General features: G+C 36.7%; 1 protein-coding gene and 1 pseudogene across 5 annotated transcripts in view; one reads left to right on the plus strand and one right to left on the minus strand.

Annotated features, from left to right (window-relative positions):
• Positions 1 to 8,568: 8,568 nt before the first annotated feature.
• Positions 8,569 to 10,095, plus strand: LOC108284406 (annotated as a pseudogene). The gene has a single exon (XR_001817201.2). The product of XR_001817201.2 is annotated as an L-lactate dehydrogenase A chain-like (transcript).
• A 2,994-nt stretch (positions 10,096 to 13,089) lies between these two features.
• POLI (DNA polymerase iota) overlaps positions 13,090 to 23,149 on the minus strand; it is a 25,601-nt gene continuing 15,541 nt past the window's right edge. For 3 of the 4 annotated variants that reach the window (XM_017501114.2, XM_017501113.2, XM_017501115.2), the window contains exons 7-10: positions 22,882 to 22,973; positions 18,884 to 19,014; positions 15,752 to 15,957; positions 13,090 to 14,169 (exon numbers count right to left, since the gene is read on the minus strand). In XM_017501114.2, the coding sequence (XP_017356603.1) occupies positions 13,351 to 14,169; positions 15,752 to 15,957; positions 18,884 to 19,014; positions 22,882 to 22,973 (1,248 nt within the window). In that variant the 3' untranslated portion in view covers positions 13,090 to 13,350. The remainder of the gene's footprint in view (positions 14,170 to 15,751; positions 15,958 to 18,883; positions 19,015 to 22,881; positions 22,974 to 23,149) is intronic. The other variant, XM_037728717.1, reaches the window with a different exon arrangement.

Here is a 23,149-nt window from a genome sequence, read left to right on the forward strand (position 1 = left end):
CAATGAAATGAAGGCAGAAATAAAGATGTTCTTTGAAAACAACGAGAACGAAGACGCAACGTACCAGAGATTCTCTCTGGTAAACAATTAAAGCAGTATTTAGAGGGAAATTTATAGCAATAAATGCCCACCAGATAAGTGAGGAAAGATCTAGAATCAACACCCTATCATCAAAATTGAAAAAGCTAGAGGAGCAAGATTTTAAAAACTCAAAAGCTAGCAGAAGTCAAGAAATAAATAAGATCAGAGCAGAACTGAAGGAGATAGAGACACAAAAAAGCGCTTCAAAAAAATCAATAAATCCAGAGCTGTTTTTTTGAAAAGATCAATAAAATAGACAGACCACTAGCCAGATTAATAAAAAAGAAAAGGAAGAAGAATCAAATAGATGCAATATAAAACGATAAAGGTGATATCAGCACTGACTCCACAGAAATACAGACTACAATCAGAGATTACTACAAACAACTCTATGCACATAAACCAGTAAACCTGGAAGAAATGGATAAATTCCTGGACACTTACACCCTCCCCAGCCTAAACTAGGAAGAAGCTGAAACCCTGAATAGACCAATAACAAGGGCTGAAATTGAGGCAGCTATTAATAGCTTACCAACCAAAAAAAGTCCAGGTCCAGACGGGTTCACAGCTGAATTCTACCAGATATACAAAGAGGAGCTAGTACCATTCCTTCTGAAACTATTCCAAACAATACAAAAGGAAAGAATCCTTCCCAAATCATTTTATGAGACCAACATCATCCTGATACCAAAACCCAGCAGAGACTCAACAAAAAAAGAAAACTTCAGGCCAATATCCATGATGAACATAGATGCAAAAATCTGCAATAAAATACTGGCAAACTGATTGCAACAGCACATCAAAAAGCTGATCCATCACGATCAAGTAGGCTTCATTCCAGGGATGCAAGGCTCGTTCAACATATGCAAATCTATAAACGTGATCCACCACATAAACAGAACCAAAGACAAAAACCACATGGTTATCTCAATAGAAGAAGAGAAGACCTTTGACAAAATTCAACAGCCCTTTATGCTAAAAACTCTCAATCAACTAGGTATCGAAGGAACATACCCCAAAACAATAAAAACTATTTACCACAAACCTACAGCCAATATCATACTGAATGGGCAAAAACTGGAAGCCCTTTGAAATCCAGCACTAGACAAGGATGTCCTCTCTCACCACTCCTATTCAATATAGTATTGGAAGTTCTAGCCAGAGCAATTAGGCAAGAAAAAAAAATAAACAGTATTCAATTAGGAAAAGAGGAAGTCAAATTTGGAAATCCCCTATTTGCAGATGACATGATTATATATTTAGATGGCCCTATCATCTCAGCCCCAAATCTCCTTAAACTGATGAGCAACTTCAGCAGTCTCAGGATACAAAATCAATGTGCAGAAATCACAAGCATTTCTATACACCAATAGCAGACTAACAGAGAGCCAAATCATGAGCAAACTCCCATTTACAATTGCTACAAAGAGAATAAAATACCTAGGAATACAACTAACAAAGGACGTAAAGGACCCCTTCAAGGAGAACTACAAACCACTGCTGAAGGAAATAACAGCAGACATAAACAGATGGAGTAACATTTCATGCTCATGGTTAGGAAGAATCAATATCATGAAAATGGACATACTGCCCAAAGTAATTTATAGATTCAATGTTATCCCAATCAAGCTACCAATGACATTCTTCACAGAACTGGAAAAAGCCACCTTAAACTTCATATGGAACCAAAAGAGAGCCCGCATAGCCAAGACAATCCCAAGCAAAAAGAACAAAGCTGTAGGCATCACACTACCTGATTTCAAACTATACTACAAGGCTACAGTAATCAAAACAGCATGGTACTAGTACCAAAACAGAGATATAGACCAATGGAACAGGACAGAGGCCCTGGAGGCAACGCCACACATCTACAACCATCTGATCTTTGACAAATCTGACAAAAACAAGCAATGAGGAAAGGATTCCCTGTTTAATAAATGGTGTTGGGAAAAGTGGCCAGTAGTATGCAGAAAGCAGAAACTGGACCCCTTCCTGACACCTTACACTAAAATTAATTCCGGATGGATTAAAGTCTTAAACATAAGACTTAACCCTATAAAAACCCTAGAAGAAAACCTAGGTAAAACCATTCAGGGCATAGGCATACTAAAACACCCAAAGCATTGGCAACAAAAGCCAAAATAGACAAACGGGACCTAATTAAACTCAAGAGCTTCTGTACAGCAAAATGAACAATCATTAGAGTGAACCAGCAACCAACAGAATGGGAAAAAATTTTTGCATTCTACCCATCTGACAAAGGGCTAATATCCAGAATCTACAAAGAACTAAAACAGATTTACAAGGAAAAAAACCAAACAAACCCATCCAAAAGTGGGCAAAGGATATGAACAGACACTTTTCAAAAGAAGATATATATGAGGCTAACAAATATAGGAAAAAATGCTCATCATCACTGGTCATTTAGAGAAATGCAAATCAAAACCACATTGAGATACCACCTCACACCAGTTAGAATGGCGATCATTAAAAAATCTAGAGACAACAGATACCGGAGAGGATGTGGAGAAATAGGAACACTTTTACACTGTTGGTGGGAGTGTAAACTAATTCAACCATTGTGGAAGACAGTGTGGTACTTCCTCAAGGACCTAGAATAGAAATTCCATTTGATGCAGCAATCCCACTACTGGGTATATACCCAAAGGATTATAAATCATTCCATTATAAAGACACAAGCACATGTATGTTCATAGTGGCACTGGTTACAATAGCAAAGACCTGGAACCAACCCAAATGCCCATCGATGATCGACTGGATAAGGAAAATGTGGCACATATACATCATGGAATACTACGCAGCTATAAAAAATGATGAGTTTGTGTCCTTTGTAGGGACAGAGATGAATCTGGAAACCATAATTCTCAGCCAACAGACACAAAAACAGAAAATCAAACACCACATGTTCTCACTCACAGGCGAGTATTGAACAATGAGAACACATGGACACATGGAGGGGAGCATCACACACTGGAGTCTGTTGTGGAAGGCTAAGGGAGGGACAGGGGGAGGCTGGGGAGGTCGGGGAGGGATAACATGGGGAATGCTTATACACTGTTGGTAAGAATGTAAATTGGTTCAGCCATTGTGAAAAGCGGTTTGGCAGTTCCTCAAAGAACTGAACAATCATTCAACCAAGGAATTCCACTACTGTGTATATACTCAAAGGAAAATAAATCATTCCACCAAAAAGACACATGCACCTATATGTTCACTGCAGGGCTATTCACAAGAGCAAAGACATATGGACACCTGGGAATCAACCCAATTGCCCATCAATGATATACTGGATAAAGATAATATGGTATACATACACTATGGAATACCATACAGCCATAAAAAAAGAACAAAGTCATGTCCTTTGCAGCAACATGGATACCACTGGAAACCATTATCCTAAGCAAAGTAATATAGAAACAGAAAACCAAATACTGTGTTTCTCACTTATATGTGGGAGCTAAACATTGGGTATACATGGATGTAAAAGATAGAAACAAACAGACACTGGGGGGAATATAAGAGAGGAGGAGAGAGGGGAGCAAGGGTTGAAAAATTATCTATTGGGTACTATGCTTGCTATCTGGGTGATGGATTCATTTGTACTCCAAATATCAGCATCAAGCAATATATCTCTGTAACAAACCTGCTCATGTATCCCTCAATTCTAAAATAAAGTGAATATTCAGATGTTAATAATAAATCTAAATGTGATACCGTTTTTATGGCTAGAATCATTAATGCTTATTAGATATGATGTAAACTATATGATCACATGATAATTTGCACAATTTGATGGGATACCACAATTTAATGCTATGTATTTGATTATTCGGCCACCCAAATGCCAAGTGAATACCAAGGTTAAAGCTAAACTTTGGTGCATCTTTAGTAAATATACAGATACTGGGAGTGCGTATCTCTAAGTTTTCTTCACTGCTAGGGTGTTATATCAAAAAATTGATGACACTGAAGTAGAACACTATAGTCTGGCTAACCCTAAATAGATTAAATATTCTGTCAATATCACAAATTTTCTAAATCCATATACATGTATCTACATAAGTTTGGTTTAGATCAATCAACTATAGGCTAAACTTTATTAGAATACAAGTTTGTAATTTGAAACAAAAAGAAATGACCACTATGACACAAATATACTACACTGGCTACTTTTAAAATTCTATAGTAATTTCAACAGTAATTTCTTTGTGAAGAAGCCATGTTTCTTCATTGTTTTAATTATTATTTTATTGCTGTTTCTGCTGGCTAGCAAAAACAAGGAATGTGAGTCCTTTTTACTGTGTTCCATTGTCCAACCAACAGATTCTTGAGTGCCAAGAGGTAGGTGCATCAACAATACAGGCAATAGCAGCTTCTCAATTCCTGGTTCCTTATCACTAGGTCACAATTGTCAGTAACTTCTCCAGCCTTCCAGATGTCAAGAAGCATTGGCAGGGTGGCAGCATACTGATTACAGTTTCTTGAATTCATAGTTCTATGATGGATTCAAAAGAAATAGCTAGACCGGGCACAGTGGCTCATGCCTGTAACCCATCCTAGCACTTCAGGAAGCCACGGCAGGAGGATCATTTGAGGCCAGGCATTCGAGACCAGCCTGGGCAACATAACAAGATCCCATCTCTATATATATATGTTTAAATCAAAAGAGATAGCTTATCTGATGGTTGGTTCTGTATAGTTCACAGATTCATTTCCGGAGGCCAAACCTAGAACTGACTCCTTCAGCTCCTCAATTATTTTGTAAGCATTTAATTCACTATACTAAATTAATTCTTGCTTAAAATATGTACACCAGTTCCATTTTCCTGACCAATACATTTGAAAAACAGCTTATAGTTTTCTCAAAAGATTTTAACCTATTTTTAAAAGATTTTTTCAACATTTGAAGACTTCAGCATATCTAATATTTAATAAATACAACTTAGGAAAGAAAAGGAGGATGCCTAAATATCACCAAATTATGAGAATCCATCCAACCACTATGTATCAAAAGCATAACTCTCTTTGTGAACTAAAATTGTTAATATGAATCAACTTTACAGAACAAGGTTGAAATGCAGAGTGCACCTTTCTCCCAGAAAATCAAAAAAAAAAAAAAAAAAAAAAAAGTAGGTAATACTGTGAGGTAATAGGATAAGAGAGAATTCCACACTATCCTCACAACTATTTACAAGTGGTGGTATTATGCAAATAAGAAACAAAAAATGATCAAATCTAAGTTTGAAGACAGGAGATAAAACTTTGGACCCACAGAAGGTGAGTAACTAGAATGTGACTGCTCGGGAACCTGGAAGGACTATCTTCTCAGTAAAATGGTGAGCTAAAAAAAAAAAAAATCCAACCATAAAAAATTATTTAAATGGACTGAGAGAGAGGGGAATTGTCTCCTGAGAATCCATTACTGCAGTCTTGTCGACAGTTGAGATTTAATTTGCAAGATAAGAAATTAACAAAATAGTCCAAGTGCCAGCAGAAGCAAGCTCAATTATTTCCTGGAGTGGCACATCCTCATCCAGACTTTATAGGAGTTCCACAAATAAAGGCTAGCCAACATGAACACACACTCCAAAATCACAGAGCACATGAGGAAAAATGCCAGCATGTGTGAGTTGTCAGCAGAAATAATAAGACAAAGAATTAGAGTCTCCCACCAAATAATTCAAATATTTATATTACCTCATGCAGAATAAAAATGACTCTGTTGAAAATAGTAATTAAAATAAAACATGACAGCTCTAACAGTATAAGAAAAAGTGCAAGCAGATTTTAAAAAGAATAGAATTTTCTATCATTCTATCATTCTAGGACTAATGCAAAACAATCTAGGTAGTTTAGGCAGAAAGTGATAAATTTAGTACAGCTAATTAGGTACTTAGGGCATTGTTGGAAAAGTGGGAAGGGCAGATTCTAGGCTCTCCTGGATGCCTCCAAGTATACTATGTAGGTGTCCTACCACGAGAGCTACTACCTTTAAGTCTACATTGGAACTACTAAATGCAAGACTATATATCACAGCTAGAATTCAAATAGCAATACATCATTACTTTTCACAAATACTGGACATCCACCAGCTGATGACCCAAAGGACTAATTCTATATCAATGATGTGATGCTAATGGAACTTGGTAAGGAGAAATGGGTGAAAACTAATTGAGAAACATTTGTAACAACATGGATGGAACTGGCAGTTGTTAAGTGAAATTAGTCAGGCACAGAAAAACAAACTTTGCATGTTCTCACTTATTTGTGGGAGCTCTGCTGCCAGGCTGGAGTACAGTGGCGCAATCTCAGCTTGCTGCAACTTCCGCCTCCCAGGTTCACGCAATGCTTCTGCCTCAGTCTCCCAAGTAGCTAGGATTACAGGTACCAACCACCATTCTTCGCTAATTTTGTATTTTTAGTAGAGACAGGGTTTCACTATGTTGGACAGGCTGGTCTCAAACCCCTGACCCCGTGATCCACATGCTTCGGCCTCTCAAAGTGCTGGGATTACAGGTATGAGCCACCCCCAGCCTCAAATCTCTTAACAATAGTGGATATTTTTTCTCCTTGCAGTTTTATCAGCTTTTGCTTTATGTATTTTGAGGATGCATTAACATTTAGGACTATTGCATTCTCCTGATGAATTGACCCCTTTATCATTGTGAAATTATCTTCTGATAAATTCCTTTGCTCTGGTGTTGGGAAAACTGGCTAGCCATGTGCAGAAAGCAGAAACTGGACCCCCTCCTGACACCTTACACTAAAAGTAACTCCAGATGGATTAAAGACTTAAAAATAAGACCTAACACCATAAAAACCCTAGAAGAAAACCTAGGCAAAACCATTCTGGACATAGATGTAAGCAAGGACTTCATGACCAAAACACCAAAAGCATTGGTAACAAAAGCCAAAATAGACAAATGGGATCTAATTAAACTCCACAGCTTCTGCACAGCAAAAGAAACAGTCATTAGAGTGAATCGGCAACCAACAGAATGGGACAAAATTTTTGCAATCTACCCATCTGACAAAGGGCTAATATCCAGAATCTACAAAGAACTAAAACAGATTTACAAGAAATAAACAAGCCCATTCAAAAGTGGGCAAAGGATATGAACAGACACTTTACAAAGGAAGACATACATGAGACTAACATATGAAAAAATGCTCCTCATCACCGGTCATTAGAGAAATGCAAATCAAAACTACATTGAGATACTATCTCACGCCAGTTAGAATGACGATCATTAAAAAATCTGGAGACAACAGATGCTGGAGAGGATATGGAGAAATAGGAACACTTTTACACATTGTGTAAGACAGTGTGGCGATTCCTCAAGAATCTAGAAATAGAAATTCCATTTGACCCAGCAATCCCATTACTGGGTATATATCCAAAGGATTATAAATTGTTCCACTATAAAGACACATGCACACGAATGTTCATTGCAGCACTGTTGTTTTTTTTTTTTTTTTTTGAGACGGAGTTTCGCTCTTGTTACCCAGGCTGGAGTGCAATGGCGCGATCTCGGCTCACCGCAACCTCCGCCTCCTGGGTTCAGGCAATTCTCCTGCCTCAGCCTCCTTAGTAGCTGGGATTACAGGCACGTGCCACCATGCCCAGCTAATTTTTTGTATTTTTAGTAGAGACGGGGTTTCACCATGTTGACCAGGATGGTCTCGATCTCTTGACCTCGTGATCCACCCGCCTCGGCCTCCCAAAGTGCTGGGATTACAGGCTTGAGCCACCGCGCCCGGCCTGCAGCACTGTTTACAATAGCAAAGACCTGGAACCAATCCAAATGCCTATCGATGATAGACTGGACAGGAAAAATGTGGCACATATGCACCATGGAATACTATGCAGCCATGAAAAACGATGAGTTCATGTCCTTTGTAGGGACATGGACGAACCTGGAAACCATCATTCTCAGCAAACTGATGCAAGAACAGAAAATCAAACACTGCATGTTCTCACTCATAGGTGGGTGTTGAACAGTGAGAACACATGGACACAGGGAGGGAAGCATCACACACTGGCGTCTGTTGGGGGTAAATATGGAAGGGACGGTGGGGGGTGGGGAGTTGGGGAGAGATAGCATGGGGAGAAATGCCAGATACAGGTGACGGGGAGGAAGGCAGCAAATCACACTGCCATGTGTGTACCTATGCAACAATCTTGCATGTTCTTCACATGTACCCCAAAACCTAAAATGCAATTAAAAAAAAAATCCTTTGCTCTAACAAGCAGTTTTCCTGTTGAAAGCTATTACAGAGCTTTCAACTGTTAAGACTAGTGTCTTTTATTCAATCTGTTACTTTTAACATATTTGTCTTTATATTTAAAATTTTTTTAATACATATTTGATTGCGTTTTAGGTTTTGGGGTACATGTGAAGAACATGTAAGATTGTTGCATAGGTACATACATGGCAATGTGGTTTGCTGCCTTTAGAAATATAGTACAGGTGCTGGAGCAGCTGCTGCCAAGTCTGGATCCCACTGCTGCGCGCCCCCGACGCCCGCCTGACATGCATTCCTGGTTCCTTTTGGTTCCAAGTCCAAAATGGCAACTCTCAAGGATCAGCTGATTCATAATCCTCTAAAGGAAGAACAGACCCCCCAGAATAAGATTACAGTTGTTGGGGTTGGTGCTGTTGGCATGGCCTGTGCCATCAGTATCTTAATGAAGGACTTGGCAGATGAACTTGCTCTTGTTGATGTCAATGAAGACAAACTGAAGGGAGAGATGATGGATCTCCAACATGGCAGCCTTTTCCTTAGAACACCAAAGATTGTCTCTGGCAAAGACTACAATGTAACTGCAAACTCCAAGTTGGTCAATATTATGGCTGGGGCATGTCAGCAAGAGGGAGAAAGCCGTCTTAATTTGGTCCAGCGTAACGTGAACATCTTTAAATTCATCATTCCTAACGTTGTAAAATACAGCCTGAACTGCAAATTGCTTATTGTTTCAAATCCAGTGGATATCTTGACCTATGTGGCTTGGAAGATAAGTGGCTTTCCCAAAAACCGTGTTATTGGAAGTGGTTGCAATCTAGATTTAGCCCGATTCTGTTACCTGATGGGGGAAAGGCTGGGAGTTCACCCATTAAGCTGTCATGGGTGGGTCCTTGGGGAACATGGAGATTCCACTGTGCCTGTATGGAGTGGAGTGAACGTTGCTGGTGTCTCCCTGAAAACTCTGCACCCAGATTTAGGAACTGATACAGACAAGGAACAGTGGAAAGAGGTTCATAAGCAGATGGTTGAGAGTGCTTACGAGGTGATCAAACTCAAAGGCTACACATCCTGGGCCATTGGACTCTCTGTGGCAGATTTGGCAGAGACTATAATGAAGAATCTTAGGCGGGTGCACCCAATTTCCACCATGATTAAGGGTCTCTATGGAATAAAGGATGACGTCCATCTTCCTTAGTGTTCCTTGCATTTTGGGACAGAATGGAATCTCAGACGTTGTGAAGGTGACTCTGACTCCTGAGGAAGAGGCCCGTTTGAAGAAGAGTATGGATACACTTTGGGTGATCCAAAAAGAGCTGCAATTTTAAAGTCTTCTGATGTTATACTATTTCACTGTCTAGGCTACAACAGGATTTTCACTGGAGGTTGTGCATGTTGTCCTTTTTATCTGATCTGCGATTAAAGCAGTCATATTTTAAGATGGACTAGGACAAACATCAATTCCTCAAGTTAGAAATAGGAACGGTTTGTAAAATCCTACAGCTATATCCTGATGCTGGATGGTAGTAACCTTGTGTAGTCCTAAACTGGTTAGTGTGAAATAGTTCTGCCACCTCTGAAGCACCACTGCCAATGCTGCACATGCTGCAGTTGCCCCTTGAGCCAGAGAGATGTTCCTTTGTTATATAACTTCCTGGCTCCTTCACTGAACATGCCTAGTCCAACATTTTTTCCCAGTCAGTCACATCCTGGCATTCAGTGTATAGATCCAATATCGCATGTCTTGTTCTAAAGGATCTTATTTTGTAAACTATATATATAAGTAGTGTACATTACCATACAATGTAAAAATATCTACATATAAACAATGCAACCAACTATCCAAGCATTACACCAAGTAAAACCCCCAATGAACCTTATACAGTGAGAAAAAAAAAATAGTCCAAAATAAAATGGCAAAAATAAATCCAAATAAATTTGTACTTTGGCACTACATACTTTTTTAAAAAGTTCTCCCAGTACAAAACACTAGATCTTGGAGAAAACAGACCTCTTAATTCATTGTTGGTTTGGACTATATAAAAGAAATCTCCAGGCCCACACTCAAGACAGAAACTCCCCCTACACTATACCAAGACAGAAACAGAAAAAATTAAAACCCTCTACACTTAAGACAGGAACAGAAAAACAAAACAAAACAAAAACAAAAAACAAAACAAAACAAAAAACTTGAGCTGAAACAAACGCAAGAAAGCAGCAGAAAGCATCAAGCAAGAAGCAAGCTTGAAAGATGGGGTTTATCCCTGAGGGCAGATAACAGCATTTGCCTGTTAGTTTGCAATTGACCTGCAGACACAAAACCTTAGGCTAGTAGTAAGGGGTCAAGGAGCTTAAACTTAAGACAAGGCATTCAATCAGGATCCTCAAAGGTGAAGGGAGTATGCCAGGGAGTTTGTAACACCTCATCGAAAGATCCCAAGAAGCAACAAACTCAAATCATACTGAAGGAAAACATACACAATTTATGCCCTCTGTCTTCTCGCAGATTAACACATACTCAAGGAAATAAGTCACAATAATTTGCAATAATAACCTTAAATTTAGACTTGTAAAGAGTTAAAATACTGAAATTATCAAAAATATAAAATATTTGATTTTTTAAAATTAGAAATAGACTTACAAGGGACTGTAATGAGTAAACAGGAAGTTAAAAAGAATTAAATGAAAAATATATTTATTGAAATTAAAAGCATCATTCTTGTTTTAAATAGCAGGTGAGATGCTGCTGAAAAATGAATTAGTGAACAGAAAGATAGAGCTGATGAAATTACCTGAAATGCAATAAAGAGAAACAAGATGAGAAATATGAGAAATTAAGAGACATGAAAAATACAGTTAAGATTAGTCTATCATTTGTATATAGTCCTAGAATGGAGAAGAAATATTTGAAGAGCTAACGGAGAATTTTACAGAATATGAATTAAAAGATACAGGAAGAAGCCAGTATATATCAAGAATAAAAAGAAATTCACACTTTCAAATATTACAGTAAATCTGCAGAAAAAAAAAAAAAAAAAAAAAAAAAAAAAAAAAAAAAAAAAAAAAAAAAAAAAAAAAAAAAAAAAAAAAAAAGGGAGATCATCTTAAAAACAGAGAAAAAACATCACCTAAAAAGTTGATTCTGAGGCCCAAAGATATTGAGACTAACTTAAAGCCACAAAATAAGTAGCATAACTGTGACATAGCCCCTATATTCTCAATCCATAAAATATATTTTTAACTATTTTACCTTCTCTTTTTAAACTAGCCAAAACCACTTACTTTCTCTTCTTAACCAGTTTTTCTTAAGACCCTTCTAGCTGTCCAAGTTCCTGAAATCATTACAAGGAGTATAAAATGTTTCAATAATTTATTTATAAAAAGTCATATATTCTTTTCATAAGTTTAATTACCTTGCTGGAATACTCCATGTAAAAAATACTATGTTCCTTGATTCAGAGCACTACATATTTGCATGGTGAACAATTTCTGATGTTCTTGCTCCAAGTTATTGTTCTTGATAACCTCAAACTACCCATTTAAAATCCTTTGTGTTAGCATATTTTCAAATTCCAAGGAATCCAAAACCAAGGTAAAATTTCAGACCTGGGGCTGGGCAGGGTGGTTCACAACTCTAATCCCAGCACTTTGGGAGGCTGAGGAAGAGGATCACCTGAGGTCAGGAGTTTGAGACCAGCCTGACCAACATGGTGAAACCTCATCTCTACTAAAAATATCAAGATTTGCTGGGCATGGTAGCACATGCCTGTAATCCCAGCTACTCAGAAGGGTGAGGCAGGAGAATTGCTTGAACCTGGGAGGCGCAGGTTGCAGAGAGCTGTGATCACGCCACTGCACTCCAGCCTGGGCGAGAGTGAGACTCTGTCTCCAAAAAAAAGAGAAAAGGAAAGCAAATTTCAGACCTGGAATAAAGTATTTTTAAGCTACTCTTTGGTTCATATTTGTGTACTTTATTTTTAAAGTCTCTTCTTTAGATTATATGTGCAAAAACTATAAACATGAGACCAGGATACTCCATATTAGTGCTGAAGGATACTTTAGTATATTCTATAAATATCCTCCATGTCTTGCAAATTATATAATTATATTCGCAATCTTATATCCAATTTTTAGTTTGGCAGGCAAAAGAGGAAGACAATAATAATGGGAGAAAGAGGACATCCACCAACAGGCAATACCAATAACATCCACCAGTAACTATGGGAGAAAGAGGACATCCACCAAAGGACTTCTTCCATTTAACCAGTATTCTATAGGCCCATTACCTTGCATTTCTGGTGCCCATCTTTCCCTTAATTTAGTTGCACGGAGAGTTCCTTATACCACTGTTCTCTACAACATACACACTTCTCTCACTTCAACTCCTCACCCTAGCCCTAGCCAAACCATTCATTCATTCAACATTTATTGAATGGCCTTTGTGTGCTGGGTTATTCTGGTAGATTCTAGGTGTATAAAGAAGCATTAATTGAATATAAATTATTTTGGTACTTTAAAAGTCAACATACTAAATGTAATGAAGTACTTTAGTCAAAACTACCCATATTTTTAATAGGTTAGTTGGCAGTAGGATTTCCTATTTGTTTATATCCTAATAGGCTGAATTTGAGATATTCCACATTGCTCAGGAAGAAAAAAAATGTGTTCTTTACCATAGCATTGCAATGGTTTATTTTTATATGCAAGCGTATACATCTCCCCGCAAATTCATGAAAAATATTCTGTTGACCATGATATTCTTTTTATTGAAAAGCAACATAAAATGGCTTTAGACATAGAAGATAGTATTTTACATTATTTTTTGTTATAAATATTTTTATGCCTTGTGCCAGAATTTACTTCCTGTAACTATTCCTGCTTTATCTGGAACAGTTTACTCCATTATTGAATATCTATTAGTGTTTAATATAGAAGAGCTTAATAAACCACTAATCCAAAAATAATGGTATTCCCTTGCTTTTCAGACCTTTTTGCTGAATATTCTTATTTATGTCCAATGTGGAAATCTGATCCTGTTCTCTTCCACTCTGCCAGCAGTTCCTTTTGTACCACTTCTGGTAGTTCATAGAAAACTTGAGGATCAATGTCAGAAGGGAAAGTAATTTTCTCATCTATAGAATCTTGCTCTCTATTTTCTGTAAGTCCTTCAGGAGAGTCTGTTGCTACTGTTTGCTTATGGCTATCTGCAGCATAGTTTTTGGAGAAAAGCTGCTCACTCCGCAAATTTGGAAATGAATGACAAACAGACACAGCAGGATTTGAATTTGTAAAATGGAATCCTTGAGGTTCTTTAGGTCCTTGACTCATTTGTTCATCATTTAATCTCTTATCTAAATAATATGAATAATCCTTTTGGCTAGACAGATAAGAGGAACTACTTCTACTTAAGCCTGATGTTCCCGGTTCACAAGGAGATACAGAGGACACCTGTTTGCTACTGGATGAATGATTTTTAGGGTTTATGGGAATATTTTGCATCTGTTTTTTAGAAAAGAAAGACAATACTCCTTTAGAGGCATGTAATGGACAACTCACACTTTCTTTCCCTTGAAATTTTTCTCTAGATTTTCCAGAAAGGATTTCTTCTTGAATATCAACTGGAAGCTGCTTAAAGACTTCTTGATCAACACCTTCAGGAAGTGAACAGAGTGAGAATTCATTAATGTCTTTTTCTTCAGAAAAACGTTTAGTATCTAGTAGAGACTCCCTAGTTCTTGTACTTTCAACTCTTCCACGTGGTAGGAAATCCTGGTTTGTTTCTTTGTCTTTGGGAAAATCTTCCATATGAGTGTCTTTCATTTTCTAGAACACAAGAATAACAGACTAATTTAGATATCCCTGCTGCTGCTGTGTGCCTGTAGCTATTACCTGACATGATTCTAACCTACTCAATAAATTCAATTATTTGTGGCCACTTCAAAACAACTAGAGATCTACTACCACAATTAGTCACACTATTGTGTGAATCTTTACTTACTATTCCAGGAAGAGGTTTCCTTCCTAGGTAGCACTTAAACAAAGGTAAATATGCATTTGGAGACCTGGGAATATTTTAACAATCATGTACCCAAACTTTCAATTCCATAAATAAAAGAATAGCACCTAGAAAAGCAATTCACATAAGGGTATTTTTCAAAAAGCACACATACAGCATCAAGGGCTCATTTTCCAAAAATTACTATTCTAAAGGGTAACCTTTAAAAAAAAAGAAAAGAAAAAAAAACCTATAACAAAAACCCAATATCATCAAGCTATAGTACTAATTTATATTTATATAAAATAAAAATTTAAAGATAACAGTCAACTATAACTTGCATAATTTTTCTATATAGTTTTTCATTTAAATGTCTCCTCTAGGTTTAATCATCTTAAAAATATAAACATAGCAAAATATAACTCAGTAAACATAATACAATATTAATTCCGAAAAAGTAAAAGGAGTAGAAAAGATTCGGGCTATTATATTTATTGAATACCTATTGTGTGACAAATACATACAAGGCACTTTCACTTATATTTACTTCTCTAATGCCAGTGTAAATGAGCACTTTTAATTCCAATTCACAGATTAACTAAATTGTAAAAAGAAAACACCTTTGTAAATGTAATAAATGAAATAAAAAGGGTCACAGAAAAAAAGTAATTTGAAGAGAGAATTAATTCACTATTTCCATACACTGTCCTGTTCTCATTTTGAACTTAAATGGAAATAAAAAGGTTACTAAAATTATACTGACTAAACAAACAAAAGCATTTTACGTTAACTACAGGCATGAACAATTTTGTAAAAAATAATTTTTTAAGGCAACCCACATTTACTAAATAGGTTTGTCTATTCGTAAAAGGGTTTTGTTTTAGTCATCTAAAAATGTGACTGTCCTCTGCCTTTCTATTGCCACACTGTTAACTTTACAACTGTAAAATCAGTAGTCAATTCTATCAATAGTGCTATCAAAATTCAATACTCTTTCAAAACCAAGAAAATGTAAATACTTTAACAAAAGAATCATGGGAAAGGTACTGGTAACTTATGTGTCCACTAAAAGATGTGACTTCTAATATCTGAAAATATTTTGATACTTATGAGCTAATCCATATTTTTATAGACTACTATAAAATGTGTTAACAATTCCAAAATAGAGAGCCTCTATAATGTTCTATCTTTTATACAGTGATGCTTAGGTTTTCTTCTTAGATCACAGTATATTTAAGGCCAGCAACCATAATAAGATAGGTATTATAAACAAGTTAATCACCTAAACAATATCACCCAAAAGAATCTCTAAACTGTATCAAAAAGACAAGCACTTAGATTTGTAATTTTTAACCACACAAATCCAATAAGAGTATTCTTAGAAAACTGAACAAAATAGAGTGTACTTACAAAACTGCGCTTTCCAGAGTGTGAAGCTGTTGTTAATGATGGTGTTAAATAATAATCCATAGGCCCTTTTTTAGCGGTATTTAGTGCTTTAAGGTTGCAGAAGCATACACTTAGAAGAGTAAGGTGAAATGGCATCTTCACATTCACCATATTTCGAAAAAGTTTCATCAGTATATCAACCATTGGGGTCATCACATCGTAATTTCCTAAATAAAATGTTTAAGAAGACAATAAACATTATAATTAATATTAAGAGCATAATATACCTGATATTGCTGAGATTAAGAAATTAAAATTCTAAATAAGTATCACTGGGCATTTTGACATTATATATACCAAATTAAGATATTTCAACATTAATACTAAGTGGCTAAAAGTTTTCAAAAGATTTGAAATATGGGACTTCTGGTTATAGTACAGTGATATGGCCAGAAAATCCTTTCTCAAAAAGCTACTATAAAACTGAACATTGTCAAAAACAATCATTTTGGTGGAAATCTGGAAATGAACCAAAGGCAAACAAAGCAAGAAGTACTGATTTATGACCAGCTGCTATATGTTAGCTAAGAAAGTAGGAGACAGCAGCTTCATTGGCTGGGACTGTTTGAATGCCCCTTTATATCACTCAGTTGGTACAGGGTGAAGACTGAAAAAGCCAGCAGCTTCACTTCCAGAGGAGACCAGACCTGATTTGAGGCAGAGCGCAAAAAGCCCACACTTAGCAGTGCTGCCAGTAAAATTAGCAAACTTGATAGGAAACGAATGGGGAAATCCTACAGCTCTGCTACTCTGAGGTTTTAGTGGTGAATGGAGTGAATGAAAGAACAGTGGACCAGCCAGAAATTTCACTAGGGGATCTGGAAATGAGAGAACCAAAGAGGGACTACATAGGCTTCCCTTACAACCATAGCCAACTAGGAGACGATATGCACATAACCGGAAGGCCACAGAGGGCCCAAGCTCTCCATACACTCCTTATTGAAAGGATCACATGCACATCAAGGGTATATAAAGAGGGCCTAGCAGAAAATAAAAGATAAGGCAAACTTGAAAATGGCCTAAATTTTCTGAGTCCTCTCCAATGCATGTACCCACTGGCAGAGGTAGAAGGCTTCCAGGCTCTAGTGTTTGAGCAAAACCTTTGCCAATCACTGGCTAACCATGAAACTATACAGACATGGGCAACTTCCCCGAAAGCCAATATAAAAATACAAATTTGAATTAAAAACAAAAAACTGAGCAGAGAAATCAGTGGCTACACAGCACAGAGGAGATAGATTCTGCAGATTACATTCAGACAAGTTACCTAAAGAACAGGAAAGAAAAAGAAAAAACCCTACAGGTAAAAAATTTAAATCCAAAGTTGCTACAATACACTGTCTATGAGGTCCAGTTTTCAATAAAATAGTTCAAAACATGCAAAGAAACAGGAAAGTGTTTCTGGTACACTTTTTCCCCCAAATATGTATACTTTTCCTGTACATATTTGGGGGGAAAAGCAGTTAACATAAATTGACTTTGAGTTAGACTTAGCAAAGACTTCAAAGTCATTACTATAGATATGTTCAAAGGATTAAGACAAACGTGTTTAAAGAATTAAAGTAAAATATAATGACTACCAAAAAGAGGAATCTCGATAAAGAAACAAAACACATACAAACAAAAGACAAATAGAAATTCTAAAGTTGTCTACAGCCATACCACCCTGAATGCGCCCGATCTCGTCAGATCTCAGAAGCAAAGCAGGGTCGGGCCTGGTTAGTACTTGGATGGGAGAAATTCTAGAGTTAAAAAGTACAGTAACCAAAACCAACAAATCACTAGAGGGGCAACAGCAGTTATGAGATGACAGATGAATCAGAGAACTTAAAGGCAGCTCAATACAAATTAACCATTTTGTAAGAAAGAACAGAAAAAAAAAGACTGAAGAAAAATAAACAGAGCAGCAAAGATCACCACAGAGTAGAATCAGTATAAGGATAAACATATAGACCAATGAATCAAGAAAGTCAAGAAATGAACTCATATTTACGGTCAATTAATTTTTGACAAAGATGCCACGGTAATTCAGTGGGTGAAGAATAGTCTTACACAAATGATGCTGGATCAACTGGATACCCACATGCAAAGTAAAGAACTAAGACCCTTACCATATACCACGCACAAAAAATTAATTCAAAATGGACCTAAACGTGAAGCTTAAAAACCATAAAACTTCTAACAGGAAACAAAAGAAAATATCTGCGACCTTTGAGTTAGGCAAATAATTTTTACATATAACACCAAAAACACTATCCATAAAAGAAAAACCATGCTACTATATACCACTAGAACAACTATAATCAAAGAGACTGATAATACAAATATCGGCAAAAATATGAAAAACTGGAACCTTCATATATTGTTGATGAAAATGTAAATTATTGCATGAACTTTGGAAAAAAGTTGGTAGTTTCTTAAACAGTTCATACTACCGTATGATCCAGCAATCCCACTCCTTGAAATCTACCCAAGATAAATGAAAACATATACATATACCCATCCAATGACTTGCACTTAAATGTTCACCAAAATGAGACAATCTAAATGCCCATAAAGAAGTTATCTCATGCTATATAGTTATCATAGTTCTGTTCTCTTTGAGCTCGGAAAACATTCTCAAATGATTCTTTACTTAATTATCCATTTAAAAACAAGGCCAGGTGCAGTGGCTCATGCCCATAATCCCAGGACTTTGGGAGGCGGAGGCAGAAAGATTGTATGAGCTCAGGAGTTTGAGACCTTGTCTATACTAAATATCAAAAAAATTAGCCAGGTGTGGTGACATGTACCTACTGTCCCAGCTACTTGGGAGGCTAAGGCAGAAGAATTGCTTGAGCCTGGGAGACAAGGGTTGCAGTGAGCTATGACAGCACTACAGCCTTGATGCAGAGCAAGACCTCAAAAACTAAACAAAAAAATAAAAATAAAACAACAAAGTTTTCTGGTTGAAATTTCTTAAAGAATAAAAGCATTTAATTGCTCGCTAATTCCCTGTAAAGACTCTCCTTTTTTGGAGCATATTTCTAATTCAAAGTTGGCTTATTTAAGAGTTCAACCTGCTAATCAAACTGTTGGAACACTAGTCCATACCTGTCCCTAACTTCTGAATTACATGCGATGGAATAGGGCACTGACGACTCTCACGACCATAGTGCTTCTCAGATGAATACCGACGGATTATTAATTTTACCGTATGAGGCTTCCTTCCATCTCGGCATACTCTAAAAATAAAGTGGAAATAAGGAATTTTAAAAAGTATTACCTAAAGACTTTTTAAATTATATAATACCTCATTTATCTAAACGTGCCAGATTTTGTTAACTATAACAATTATACATATTGTAGATAACAAAATAGTAAGCAATCAAGGTCCCCAAGTATCCAAATAATCACCACAAAGTCTATGCACCTAAAGCTCTGAAAGTTTACATGTAAGGCTCTCAGGCCTCACTCAGAATTGAGTGCTGTCAGAAACAGAAGAGATATAAGATTTAATCATAACAAGCTGTTTTATAATCCAAATCCAAAATAAAACTAAAAGAAACCAATTTTTTTTTTTTTTTTTTAAGATGGAGCCTCACTCNCAAAAAAAAAAAAAAAAAAAAAAGAAAGAAAGACAAGACTGGAGCCATCCTCAGGGAAGGCTTAGGACAACTTGTCCAACTTATTTCTGCCTCTCCCTGGCTGGCCTTTTTTCTCTCCTGTAAGTATGCCTCTGCATGATACACATGGCTGCCAGCAACATAGTCACAGGGTGGAGGGGTCCTCTTCACTTCCTGATCTAGTTTTGTTTTTTATTTTTTATTTTTTGAGACTGAGTCTCACTCTTTCGCCCAGGCTGGAGTACAGTGGTGCGATCTCGGCTCACTGCAACCTCTGCCTTCCAGATTCAAGTGATTTTCGTGCCTTGGCCTCCCAAGTAGCTGGGATTTCAGGCGCTCGCCACCATGCCTGGCTAATTTTTGTATTTTTTGGTAGAGACAGGGTTTCACCATGTTGGCCAGGCTAGTTTCAAACTCCTGACCTCAAGTGATCTGCCCACCTCGGCCTTCCAAAGTGCTGGGATGACGAGCGTGAGCCACCGTCCCCAGCCTCTTCCCCTTATTTTCCTACTTGCTAAGCTTTGATTTGCCTCACTGTCTCCTGCACAGGCCGTCAGCAATTCCATCCCTGTATTAAATTTTCTCCAAAATACATAGGATTTCTTTCTTTTCATTTTCTTTTTCTTTTTTTTTTTAAGATGGAGCCTCACTCTGTCACCCTGGCTGGAGTGCAATGACACAATCTCAGCTCACTGCAACCTCCACCTCCCGGGTTCAAGCGATTCTCTTGCCTCAGCCTTCTCAGTAGCTGGGACTACAGGCATGCATTACCATACCCAGCTAATTTTTGTATTTTTACTAGAGAGCGGGTTTTGCCATGTTGGCCAGGCTGGTCTTGAACTCCTGACCTCAGGTGATCCCCTGCCTCAGCCTCCCAAAATGCTGGGATTACAGACATGAGCCACTACGCCCAACCAAAAGGCAACAAATTAAAATCAGCAGGAAATTTAAGAAACTGAACCATTCACTGACAAAAGCAAATAGGTAAAAAATAACAAAAGAAACTTTTTTTCAAACTTTTTCTTACAAAATAACATTACAAAAAAAGTTTTTTTTTTTTTTACAAAATGAAATTACTCTTGTTAAAGAGTAATCACTATTACCATTATATGATAGCATATTAGAGCAGTATCTTGAAAGATCAATCATACACTATATTTAGATATAAATGATATACAATATATGTACATGCGTTTTTAAAAAGTTTCATCCAAATGTCTTGATTTTGGCATTGAAACAAAAGTTTTAATTATATGACAAATTCACTTAAGAAGTATGAAACCTAATTACTGCAAAAATAATTGTCATTAAAGGATAACATTTTCCTTTTTATACACATGGCAATGCATATAAAACCAAATCTCAAACACAAAATACAAATATTGCACATTGTTAAACACACTCAAGTTGAAGATTCTGAGCTGAAAATAATAGTTTTAGGCCAGGCACGGTGGCTCATACCTGTAATCCCAACACTTTGGGAAACTGAGGTGGGAAGATCACTTACTTAAGCACAGGAGTTTTAGACCAGGCTAGGCAACCTAGCGAGACCTCACCTACAAAAATTTAAAAATTAGGCTTTATAGCAGGCACCTTCCCAGCTACTCTGGAGGCTGAAGTGGGAGGATTTTTTGAGCGCAGGAGGTTGAGGCTGCAGTGAACCGTGACTGTACTACTGCATTCCAGCCTGGGTGACAGAGCAAGACCCTATCGCAAAAAAAATAAAAAATAAAATAGTTTTGTAGTAAATAATTTTTTTCTATCTCTTATTGCTTTATGACAAAACTTCTCGATGGTTACTTAACTAGAATAATAAAATACCTTAACTGGTTAACAGTTTAAATATCTACCAATTAAACTTGTTCTATTAATTATGCAATTCAAAGAGTATGATATGCTAGTTAAGACACATTAGAAAAAGGCTGTATCACAAGCAATCTAAACTAGTACTTAGAGGATGGATTAAAAATTAATATGGTTTTACATTTCTTACATACCTATAGTATTAACCATAACACACTCTAGAAAAAACAAAAGTAATTATACACAAATACACACACACTCACACACCTGTAATTTTTTTTTTTTTTTTTTGCAAGTCACTTAGATGGTGTTATAATTCAGTCACTTAAATAAGTGCCCGTAGTGTGGGAGAAAAGTTGCTGGCAAGCAGAGATACAGATAAATGGTTAATTTTACAGGTTTTGTATTTCACAGGTTTAGAGCACCTAGTCTCACTTCTCTGCTGACTCTTCAAATGAGAACTAAAACTTACACTTCTTGTGGTTTATCTATGTGAAGAACTGTCTCCAAAGGCTACAAATTTCAGAGTAGTCTTCTATTTAGCCAAAGCAAATGACCCAGTTTCACTAGCATACTTACAGGCCCAGTCTGAGTCATATCGCTGGAGCTGAGTCATACAGCCAGCCCCACATGCATGCAGCCAAAAATGAGCTGCATGGCTCTGCTCAAGACATGAGTGCCACATTGCACGTGACAGCAAAGTGGAGGAAATTTCACTTCATCAGTTTTCTCAGACTTACAGCCATCTAAAAAACATTTTCTCTAGATACAGTTAGTCCTCCTAGAATGATCAGAGAAGCACAAGCACTCTAAACTGTTAGAGTCCTAAAACCACAATTTGAGAAATTTCTATAAAAAAAAAGGAGAAACAAAGAAAAGGGAGGAAAACAGGTAATACTCTTCTGTGGAATATGGAATACTGAGAAATACAAATATAATGGCAAGGAGCAGCACAAAACTAAATTTCCTTTTCAGTTTATCTTGTGCTACTCATGTATTTATAACCGCAGCTGATACTCTTCACATACAGATCAGAAACCCTGCACACACCTGCAGTCACTCAGCCTGCTCACACAGCCCCAGCTAGCCATTCTTTCCTTTGGCTCCATTTTATTTTACAGTCTGAGGCAAAAGAGATACAACGATTTTTCTGCTTCTTTCATCACTGTTACTTTAATAATTTCCTATCCCCAACAATCACAAATTTATACAGCTGTTCCTATATCAAGAGTTCTAGAATTATGACAGTATTATTCCTCTTTGCATTTTTTTTCTTCTTAATGAAATGCAAGTAACTATTAGGTTGAGGGCAAAGGCTTTGCAGTTGCCACAGGGAAAAATTAAAACTTCTTCCTTCTCACCGGAGGACTAGTATAAGTCTAGGAATGTTAGAAATATCTATAAAACCCGTCTAGGTAACTATATGCAGCTTTAGATCCATAGTATAACCACAGTGTTACTAGAATTAAGACCAAGGGAAGCAGATGAATTAAATTTGGTAAGAGCCCCACTACCATCTTTACAATAGTTCATAATGCAGAGAAATCCCATAATAAATTATTTTTACATTGTTTAGTCTCCAGATAATCTGTCAGTTCCAAGACGGAACATCAAATATTCTTTCCATACACCATATACAGAATGAATATATAAGATAACGTGGCAAAATGGTTTGAAAATCACCTGTTTAGAAGACTAACAAGTAGTTCTTCAATCCTTTTTTTAGCTTCAACTTCTGATGAACATTTTTTAAATGAATCTTCTTCACTAAAGGACTATCAAAGAAGCATAAATAAGGATTAATGCAAACTCAAATAACTATATCTAATTATTATCAGTGTATAGTCAAATAAATATTCAATACGTTCTTTACTTATACCTCTTGTCCTTCATTTGAACCATTTAGTTCACTTTTATATTAACTGGTTTTTTTCTTTTTTTCTTTTTTTTT

Source organism: Cebus imitator, unplaced genomic scaffold (assembly GCF_001604975.1).
Source record: "Cebus imitator isolate Cc_AM_T3 unplaced genomic scaffold, Cebus_imitator-1.0 Scaffold278, whole genome shotgun sequence".
In the NCBI taxonomy this organism is placed as follows: Eukaryota; Metazoa; Chordata; class Mammalia; order Primates; family Cebidae; genus Cebus; species Cebus imitator.